General features: G+C 32.5%; 1 protein-coding gene across 1 annotated transcript; it reads right to left on the reverse strand.

Annotated features, from left to right (window-relative positions):
• Positions 1-2,079: 2,079 nt before the first annotated feature.
• LOC139496187 (uncharacterized) lies at positions 2,080-9,486 on the reverse strand. Its single transcript, XM_071284656.1, has 5 exons — positions 9,020-9,486; positions 6,990-7,148; positions 6,012-6,114; positions 5,094-5,279; positions 2,080-3,019 (listed from the first exon to the last, which is right to left on the reverse strand). The coding sequence occupies exons 1-5, from the start codon at positions 9,439-9,441 to the stop codon at positions 2,828-2,830; spliced, it is 1,062 nt and encodes a 353-aa protein (XP_071140757.1). The 5' UTR covers positions 9,442-9,486; the 3' UTR covers positions 2,080-2,827.
• Between the last annotated feature and the right edge of the window lie 2,028 nt (positions 9,487-11,514).

Consider the following 11,514-nt stretch of genomic DNA (forward strand, 5'->3'; position numbering starts at 1 on the left):
TCTTTGATATGCTGAATCTAAACATGTATTCAGATTTTTGCTTTATATGGGGCCAGTTTTCATGTTGGTCCAAAATTAAACTTTGTTTGATACCAACAAAAATTGAATCCTTGGGGTTCTATGATATGCTGAATCTAAACATGTATTTAGATTTTTGATTATAGGCCCAGTTTTCAAGTTGGTCCAAAATTAAACTTTGTTTGATTTCAACAAAAATTGAATATATGGGGTTCTTTGATATATGCTGAATCTAACCACGTATTTAGATTTTTGATATTTGGAACGGGTTATCAAATTGGTCCACATTGAGGTCTAAAGGGTTCAAAATTGAACTTTATTTGATTTCATCAAAAATTGAATTCTTGGGGTTCATTGATATGCTGAATCTAACCATGTATTTAGATTTTGAATATTGGACCGTAATAGGTAAATGTTCAATTTAAAATTTTTAAGTTTTTAAGTTTTAGTTCTTAGACCACATTCATTCTGTGTCAGAAACCTATGTTGTGTCAACTATTTAATCAATATCTAAATTCAGAGCTGTATCAAGCTTGAATGTTGTGTCCATACTTGCCCCAACTGTTCAGGGTTCGAACTCTGAGGTGGTATAAAGCTGCGCCCTGCAGAGCATCTGGTTTTTGGTTGCTATGATAGAAAAATATCTGAGAAACGGCCCAAACCACAAAAAAAAAAAGTTTACATTTACCAATGAACCATGAAAATGGGGTTAAGGTCAAATGAAACCTGCCAGTTGGACATGAACATCTTGCAATCATTCAACACATCAAATATAACTGATCTAATGCTTTTGGTATCTGTGAATTGATCAAACCACAGAAACTTAACATTGACCAATAAACAATGGAAATGAGGATAAGGTCAGATTAGTTGAACCCTTCCAATGGAACATGTACATTTTGCCATCAATCCACACATCAAATATAGTTGACCTATTGCTTATTAGTATATGAGATATGGAATTTGCTCATTGTTGAAGGCAGTACAGTGACCCATAGCTGTTAATTTCTGAGTCATTTATTTGGTCTCTTGTGTGGATATGTCTCATTGCCAATCATACCACATCTTCTATTTTTCTATCAACTTCAAAGACATATCTTGATCTCTGATCCATGCAATGAGGTCGAGATCAGGTGAACCCTGTCTGATGGTCATATTGACCTTTAAAATATATCAAATATTATTACCCTTTTACTCATAACAAGTGAGTATTTCACATGACAAATACTCTCCGCCATCTATCAGGGAAATGATAGGAAATGCAAGCCCTTGAACATAGTCTCCATATGGAGGAGCTGCTGGAATGTTGCTTGATGCAAATAGAAATGATAAGTTCTCAATTGGAATGCTGTTATCATTCCTTTTGTTGTAAAGTTTGATCTTGACAGATAAGATCATTTATGCTGCTACGATTTGTTTCAGTCTTAATAGCTAAACTACAATCTGGCATAAAGCATGGCTAGCTAGCTAGCCTAATAAATTTTTAAAAAATAAAACAATTTGACAAAAAAAAAATCCTGAATTTTATACACTCAAAAAAAAAAAAAAAATCTAAATGTTGGGAAGTGATATATGATTACCAGTGAAACAACTGTCTAGATATAAGATAATGTGGTACAAGTGCCAATGACATAACACTACATCCAAGTCACGATTTTTAAAAGTAAACATATTAGGTCCAAGTACAGTCTTCAACACAGAGCCTTGACTAGCACTGAACAGCAAGCTATAAAGGGCTATCAAAATTACTAGTGTAAATCCATTCAAACAAGGAAACCAACGTTCTAATTAAATAAGAAACGAGAAACACATATCAAACACATCAACTAACTACAACCACATGAAATCAGGTTCCTGACTTGGGACAGGTGCAAACAAATGCAGTGGTTTTAAACCTTTAAATAGGAGCCAAACTTCACCCTAACCTGAAAGATGGTGTAACAGACCAGCATTGAATACTGTGCCAAACAAAGGGTATCAGACACTACATCAATTTGGGCATGATTAACATACATTTTGTTTGAAGCTCCTGAAACTTGTAAAAATTGTAAAATTCTTAGATTTTTCAATACAACTTTTTTATTGATAAATAAATAGAACAATACAATTTAGTTATTCTTATACAGATACCAGTTGTAATCTTGCCTTGACATTAGAAACATGTTTGAATTGATACAATTGACATGACCTAATAAATTTATACATAGTCTTAGGCAAAAGATGATGCAAGCCAAGACCTAACCTGACTTATTTGCTATACATTTAAACTTTTTGACTGTTTGTATATTGTGGATTAATTTATTGTAATGTTTTTCACCAATCAACACATTCTCTCACAGGAAATATATATTTGTTAAATATTTAAATTTTGAATTCACTTTAACCCAAGAAATCCATGCCAATTGGTATGGAACTTGTAATCAAACCACAGTAAAAAGTTTTGTAAAAGGGTTGGCTTTGACTCATAATAAATTGTTTTAAATGACAAACTCTCAAAATGCATAACTGTAGCCCTTTTAGAAAATACTGTATTAAAAACAAGACGATTCAGAACTGGAATAATGATATTCAGCAGATGAAGGTCTGTTGAATCTGTATAATGTTTTTAAACGATCTTTTATAAAATATTTTATATTCAATTTCAAGAAGCCATGATCTTATCAAAAAAGGTCCATTCCTTCAGGTAAAGATTACTTTAGAAATGTTGGCTGCTCTGTTTTTGTGTTTTCTTTTTTGGGCCTTCACAAATTTTCAGAAAGTCACAACATTATTTATATACTATGAATTTAATAACAACGAAATCTGCTGGCTATCTTTTCACAGAGAGAAATTTCAGAAACTTTTCAAAATCCAACAAAGTATCCACTAATTGTCTTCTGTCATTTTTCTTTAGAATATTATATTGTTTACTGAATGTCACAACTGCTTTGTTTTCCTGTAAACATCCATTACATAATTCTTCATAATATCCATCCTCTGGCATAAAACATGTTAACGTCACCTGTAATATAAAACAAAAAATTCAAACTTGATCTGTTTTTTGTGGTAATAAGCACTGTGTATAAGTTTCATAACAATTGGTTAAGGCAAACTAAGTTAGGCAACGGAAACCAATTTTGGGACATACAGACGGACAAGGGTAAAACTTCATCCCCCACTGCTACAGTAGGGGCATAAAAAATTACTTTTATATTTTAAGTCATGGAGTCAGCCATATTTAATATTCAATCATTATATATATATATAAAAGAGGGACGAAAGATACCAAAGGGTATAAAATGACTGAATAAATAGTCAACAATCAATCTTACAGGGCGATGGATCATGTAATATGATTCTGTACACTACAAAATATAATATATAACAAGTCAAAAAGGGTACAACATCACCATTAAATAACTATACAAGAGGCTGTGACAACGACAGCAAACCGGATTTATTAACATTTATTTGTGTCCTGGCAATATCACAAGAACCATTACTGATGAATGGTGAAAGTGAAAATCGCCAATATCAAATTTGACCTCCATTTTGTCATCAGTATCAACATATTAAAATTTGAAAAAGCTTAGATTGAAAGGTTCATGAGTAAATGCAACAACGTGAATGGAAACGCCATTTTACGATCTTTCAAGAACCATAACTCCTGAACGGTAAAAGTCAAAATCGTCATTTAATATTGAACTTGACCTCTATTTTGTCATCAGTAACAACATATTAAAATTTGGGAAGCTTTGGTAGAACAGTTCATGCGTAAATGCACAGACACGACTGGAACCTCCATTTTTCAATCTTTCAAGAACCATTACTCCTGAACGGTAAAAGTCAAAATCGCCATTATTGAACTTGACCTTCGTATAGTTGTCAGTAATACAATATAAAAATTTTAAAAGCTTTGGTTGAACGGTTCATGAGTTAATGCACGGACAACATTTGATTGCCGCCCGTACATCCCCAAATCAATAACCAACATTTTTGTCACAAAAATCCGGTTAAAAATGAACAAATATATTTCGGATAACAGATATCCTTCTTCAATAATAGCAGAATGTCAAATGAATCATGTCAAAATATTCAAACTGAGAATGGTAATCAACAGATCCTATGTTGTGTAGACGTCCAATCACAATTTTTAAAATATTGCTTTTTAATAGTTTTTAGATGAGTAGTTGTGACAATGTCTAATGAAACTTCAGATACATCATTTCTAAACTGCAGATCCTATTTCTAGCCTGCAGGTCCTAAGGACCAGTCAGATCAAATTTGATTGAAATTAGCCAGCTGAGTGTTTAAGTTGTTTTTTTTAGCCATTAACCATATAGTATGGGTTTTTCTCATTGCTGAAGGCCATACAGTTACCTATAATGGCTTACATCTGCTTCTTTTTAAAATTTAATGGATGTTTGTCTCATTGGCAATCAAACCACTTATTTCTATATATATATTAATTAATCATAAAAATTACCCATTTTCACCAAACACCAAGGGAATTAACTCCATCCAAAACCTTGTCTTTTTGAATCCTATTTTAGGATGAATGGACGAATTATCATATATTATCATGATTATAGATGTATAAACTCATGAATACCTGACTTGCTTTCTTGACAATAAAAATGTCATTCTTGGGGGTAAACATGGTAAAGATTGCATGAAATGGAATTATTTATCTATATCCTCAAAGGTGTATCTATCACTAATGTTGCTTGTTCAGCTAATATAATTATAGATTATTGTTGATCATCTCAATGAGATTGATTTCCTTGCTTGAGCCGGTATGGCAAAAGTGAGAAAAGCAATCAAGTTGAGATGACAAATGATAATCTGTTTATTGCTATTTTAGCTGTGACGAAGTTATCAATTCATATCAATTTCATTAGAAAGGCCACACGCCCCTTTAATTTCTAGCGATAATTTTCATATCATTCGACTCAGCTGAGAAAGGTCAGCAAGATCAAAGAAAAATTTGGTATAATAGCAATAATGATAATGAAAAAATCATGTTCACAAAATCTGTTTGATTGATCGCTCTTTTGGTACTTTTTACTAAACACATATTGCAAATGAGTATTTACATTTGTTTCTTGTACAACAAATCCATACATTCCACGATTTCCAAACACTGAGAATGGTAAGGTACTCAGGAACTGACTACAATGTTGACCTTTCAGGGAGGAATCAATATGGCCTTCAGGAGATGTCTTCTGTTTTTTGCTTGAACTTTCAACTGGATCATTTTCTTCTTCTTGATCTTGTTTTACCTGAGAATAAAAATAAATATAGAACTATTGAAACCTACTTTGCTAAATGTATAACTATATTTGAAAACACATGTCTTGTTCTTAATCAACTATTTGAAGTTCTTGAATATGTTTCTCATACAAATGTGTCAAAGCCATTCTATATAGATGAATTTTGATTTATGAAATATGTAAAAACTGGACACATTGTATTTCATGTTACATTTCCAAACTAAAGGTAGACTAGATTGATATAATCCAAGTGGGAGTGAAGTCCATCTGTACCTAGATCCCATATTATTGTATACACAAATTCTGTCTTAATCTGCCAAGGGTGAAGATGAGCTTATTAGATCAAAACCCTTGGCTAGTGAAAATGTAGGGTGATCTATAGCATGTTAAGTTGCTAATTTCTACATTATTCAATAGGTGGAGGGTTGTCTTTATGGTTATCATCATGATTACAAATCTTATTCTTAAAGTGTATAATATACACGTACATGAATTGATAGCAATAGCTAACACAGACCTTGTTCTATAAATAATGACAAAAGTTGAAAAGCACTAAGCATAATAAGAAAAGTTGAAAATAAAGTGCTACCAATGGATCTTATAGACTTTTCTGACTTTTTATAAACATGATAAATGCATTGTGGTGAACTCAAGTAAAACAAACAACAAATTTTTCTACAAACATGTTGAACCTTTTCATACCAGAAGGCCCCAATATATATATATCTTTTTTAACCGTACCGTTATAACAGCAAAAATTTGGTCACTATCAATGGCAGATGGATGGCATATAACTGCATCTGGTGTTGCAATCACTGAGTACTTTTCAACGTTTGAACCGCTCCTAAAAAAAAGACTTAGAGTAATGTCCCTTTCAGTGAACATGTACAATGTACCAGCAATGAAAACAAATTAATCAATGGTTAAAATATAAATTCAAAGCATAGTTTATACTAAACATTTATTATGGTCATTTGTATCATGTGTAGTTGTCTCATTAAGGTATAACTTTTATATATATCTTATGTATAAGATATTTTTGTGATTTTGTTAATCTTGAAACGTGATTTGACCATTAGGTATATATATATATATATGATATATAAAACCATGAGTATTGTTTTATTTTGCTATTCTTACATGCAATAAGATAGATTATCGCTATTTTGTGCATTTTTCCTTAGATCTTTTATTGTGAAAATTTTTCATATCATGCTACTCGCTTGAGATGGAAAATTATCTCTTGAAACTAAGGAGGCATGTGGCATTGCTAACAAAATTGACATAAAATTGACAATTTCGTCATTAGTAAACTAGTGATAAACAGATTATCATTGGTCATCTCAACTGGTACCGTTGAGATGATCAACGATAATTTATAAATCATAAACATGATAATACTGAGAAGAGTTTAGCAACTAAAGGCTTTCTAGGTTATGTTATCAAATAATTGCATGACTTTGTGACATCTGAAACATGTAATTATGAATAAATAAAGGAAGATATACATGTGCGGTATGGGCGTTGCTCATTGTTGAAGGCCGTACAGTGATCTATAGTTGTTAATGTCTGTTTCATTTTGGTCTTTTGTGGATAGTTGTCTCATTGGCAATCATACCACATCTTTTTTATATGCATATTTCTAGCATACTTTTAATACATGTAATGCTTTAATAGAATCTGAAAAAAGTTTAATTTTTCTAGTACATGTATACTTACACAATATTTAAGCCAAATATTCTTGCGAAAGAGACAAACAGTTCTTGATACATTCCTTTTAAAAGTTTCTTTGGTCTGTTTCCTTTTTGTTTTCTATGCATGTGTAACAGCTGCCACATAAACATCTTCAGACTTGAACACAGTTCTCTATCACAAAGTCTACAATAAATATATATACATGTATGCATAGTAAAATGAAATAAAAAGATATAGAAATTTGCTGATGAAGAACATTAAAGGATATATATCACATGTATCATGAAAATGATCCTAATTTAAGTCTGTTTGTTGATTGTTATTTATGGGCATTATGTTTTCGCATCCATTCGTCCGTCCATCCGTTCTGCTTCAGGTTAAGTTTTTCGTCCAGGTAAAAGTTTTTGGTTGAAGTAGTTTTTGATGAAGTTGAAGTCCAATCAACTTGAAACTTAGTACACATGTTCCGTATGATATGATCTTTCTAATTTTAATGCAAAATTAGAGATTTTATCCCATTTTCATGGTCTACTGAACATAGAAAATGATAGTGCAGATGGGGCATTCGTGTACTTGGGACACATTCTTGTTTTTTAATTGTTTTATTCACGTTATTTGAATTAAAAATAACATGTTGTCATGTCATGCATGTGTGAGCCTTTTACAGTCTCCTATATCATGTATATAGTATGGTTTTTTTGTCATTGTTGAAAACCTACAATCATTGATAACTGTTTTTATCCAACTCATTTGGTCTCTGGTGGATAGTTGTCTATAGCTAATGGGCAATTATCCCAAATCTCCTTCAACATGTTTAAGATTCTTTAATGAAAAATTAAATTAAAAAAGTTCATAAAGACGAATCTTTTACGCAAAGGCTTTGATATTTACAATAATTAGTGGATTATTTCAGGTTGAAAATATGTTGTTAATGTTTCTTGATGTGTATAACATGTATAATTTTTAAAGGGTCTATTTATCCAGTCATTTTTTTGCCAGTGCTACATTTGTACATGGCTAAATATATATTATTTCGCTTTGATTTTATTGTATTTTCACTTACCATGCTTACCCCAAAGTAAAGCATGATTAAACTAAAGACCTTTTCAACAAAAAACCTTAATAAACAGATCCAGAATGAAAGGGGCATAACCAGAAGAATATGGGTCTGTTCGCCCAAAAAACACATTCATGTTCGCACCCTACACATTGCACCCAAAGACGGTTCGCACCCTTTTTCGTTGTTTTTATTGGCATGATTGGTTTTGTGTTTGACAATTTTTGTAATAGAGTTTTGGATGTTTGGTAAGCATGGTAAGTGTATTGCTATACATGTTGTTTTTTTTAAGTGTGAATCTGACTAACTATTTTTTTATGTTGAATATATCTTAATCATGTTTTGGTTAGCATGGTTAGTGTAACATGGGTAACATTGTGTAATGCTATAATTTTTTTTCATTGTTTCAAAATAAAGAGATTCTGACAAGTTTTTTTTGTGTTGAAAAAGCTTAATCATGTTTTTATTAGCTGATTATAGTGTATTGCTATACATGCTATACATTTGTTTTCATTGTTTCAAAATAAACTAAAGTGAGATACATGGGCAAAGCTGTTTAGAACAATAAACTTTCATGTTTTTCATTTAAAATCTTCAATGTTTTACTTATATATACCAAGCTAAACATATGCAGTATTTACACGAAAGCAGGATATAAATCATGTCAATACAAGGATCACGATTTTTCATATAAGGCACAAAATGTTTTTAAATTGGTTGTGAATATGTAGGGTGCGAACAGACCTCTTGGGCGAACGTGTAGTGTAAGGATCTGATACCAACCAGAACATGAGTGAACATGATTTTTGGCGAACAGTGTTCATTCACTCTATGCAGGTATTATCAACATATAGAGAGATTGGTCCCAACCTGTTGAAAGGACACATTTCTAATTGTTTCAGTGTAAATGTGCATTGCTTAGAGCATGTAGAAGGAGTCTGTCAGCGCTAATTCCTAAAACCAGTGTATCTTGGGCTGAACTATGGTCTGTAACTACCTTCTGACTAGTCTTTGATTACAATCGGTCCTGGCAATGTAACTGTCAATCCAATGACAGTCTTCAATCTTTTGGTTTAATTTCTGTAGGTCCTCATTATCAATATCATCAATATCACAACAGTCAATGTCAAAAACATCAAGAAGTGCATGCTGAAAACACTCATATTTTTCTTTATCCTCTCTTCGACCTTTCAAAAAAAGATGGAATACTTCAGAACATGTTGATTTTTCAATAAAGTGCAAAATACCCTTCGTAAATACGTCATAATCTTCTGAAGTATAAGTGTCACTGTCGAACTTGATTTGGAAATCATTGGAGAGTGGTTGTCTTTCATAATCAGAGCGGCTCCGTTTCACACCATGTGATGAATCAGGAAAACATTGTTTTGACAAATCTACTTTCATATTCAACGACGCCATATTGATGCTTTTTATTAGGACAGTTCGCCCCACAGTAAGTCGGTACGGAAGCAAGTTAACTCGTACTATGTTAACTCGTCACAGGCACATGTTTCTATCCATACGAAGGTCGACTATCCATATAACAATCATTGGATTGGTAGTTACATCGTCAGGACCGAATCACCAGCACAGAACGTTCTCTCGCAGGACAACCATGCAACTACTATGCCAGAAAATGGTTCCATACTACTAAACAATAAAAGGAAATAGGTCGGTCAGTGGAAAGAATTTTAAAAAGTACAGGTAAGAATATGTATTTTGTTGAACATTTTCACAGGTTAATTAAATATCAGTTTATACATTTTATATATGTGTCTACACGTTTCGCATTTATCTATCCACATGATTATAATGAACACGTTCTCATCTAAAATTAGAAATTCTCATATGCCACTTAACTTATTTTTGTGTGAAAAGGCTACAACATTTGGGATTATTGATATATTTCGCGTTAAATACTCACTGTATAGCATTAACAATATTTGTTTGTCATCTTTTGGCAAGATTTGTGATCTTTCTTTGTAAATGCGAACCAAAATTTCATCATTTTATCATAAACCTTTTTCATAGGATGCTAGAATGAACTATTTTAACACCAAGGAAATAGTTCAAGTAAATAAACCTTAAAAAGATACTCATTCTGCATTTTTGTTATACTTTTATGTCATTTTTGAAATATATACATAACGTAGCATTTACCCATCTTTATTTCAGATGTTTCAATAAAAAGTATGCTAAATTAAGTCTTTTTTCTCTTACTTGTATTTGTCAGGTCTGTATGCCTGCATACAACTCTGGTGTATGCTAAAACCTCACTGTATTTGTATACTAGAATTTGTCAGGTCTGTATGCCAGCATACCGACCTGGTTAATGCTAGACTCTCACTCTATGCATATAAACGTATTTTTCAGGTCTGTATGCTAGCATACCAACCTGGTTAATGCTAAACTCTCACTCTGCATATACCAGCATTTTTCATGTCTGTATGCTAGCATACCGACCTGGTTAATGCTAAACTCTCACTCTATGCACATCCTAGTATTTGTCAGGTCTGTATGCTAGCATACCGACCTGGTGTATGTTAAACTCTCACTCTATGCATATATACTAGTATTTGTCAGGTCTGTATGCTAGTATTTTTCAGGTATGTATGCTAGCATACCGACCTGGTTAATGCTAAACTTTCACTCTATGCATATACTAGCATTTTTCAGGTCTGTATGCTAGCATACCGACCTGGTTAATGCAAAACTCTCACTCTTAGCACATTCAAGTATTTGTCAGGTCTGTATGCTAGCATACCGACCAGGCCTCACGGTCATACAACTTTCGAGCATGATTTTTGTACTCAGACTCGAAAATCAACCAATCAAATTGCTGGATTTCATGTTTCGAGCATGATTTTTGTGCTCCGAGCACTGAGCAAAGTTTTATGACCGTGAGGCCTGGTGTATGTTAAACTCTCAATCTATCTTTATATACTAGTATTTGTCAGGTCTGTATGCTAGCATACCGACCTGGTGTATGTTGAACTCTAACTTTCTGCGTATATAAGTATTTGTCAGGTCTGTATTCCTGCATACAAATCTGGTGTATTTAGAACCTTTAATATATTTATTTTGGCATAGTTAAGGTCTGTATGCCTGTATACGAACCTGGGATATGTAAACCAATTTATTTTGGTTTTTTTTCTGCTAGGTACTTGTATGCCTGCATGGATTCTAAAATTTTATTCTGGATTCATGTTTGTATTGGCAAGTCTGTATGCCTGAATGCTAAGTATTTACTGAGTAGTAACATTTCTTATTTAATTATGTTTGCATACCTCCCTTAGAAAATAAGGAGATGTGTATGATTGTGAAATGAAAAGGTCGAATTACATGGATGTAAGGAATTACTTATGTATAGCCTTCAACTTCATTTGAATTTGAAAGAAAGCTCTTAATTCTTAACTGCAACACTCAGGGGTTTATTCCCGTATACTAACCCGCTTTTCAATAAACTCTTGTAAAACAATGGAGTTTATGGAT

This window comes from Mytilus edulis, chromosome 11, assembly GCF_963676685.1.
Source record: "Mytilus edulis chromosome 11, xbMytEdul2.2, whole genome shotgun sequence".
NCBI lineage: Eukaryota > Metazoa > Mollusca > Bivalvia > Mytilida > Mytilidae > Mytilus > Mytilus edulis.

Coding starts and splice junctions, on each gene's coding strand:
- LOC139496187 (XM_071284656.1), bottom strand. CDS start 9,441: ATGGCGTCGTTGAATATGAAAGTAGATTTGTCAAAACAATGTTTTCCT. Junction 5,280..6,011: donor AAATTTTTGCTGTTATAACG/GTACGGTTAAAA, acceptor TTTTATTCTCAG/GTAAAACAAGATCAAGAAGA. Junction 3,020..5,093: donor TTGTTGTACAAGAAACAAAT/GTAAATACTCAT, acceptor TTTATATTACAG/GTGACGTTAACATGTTTTAT.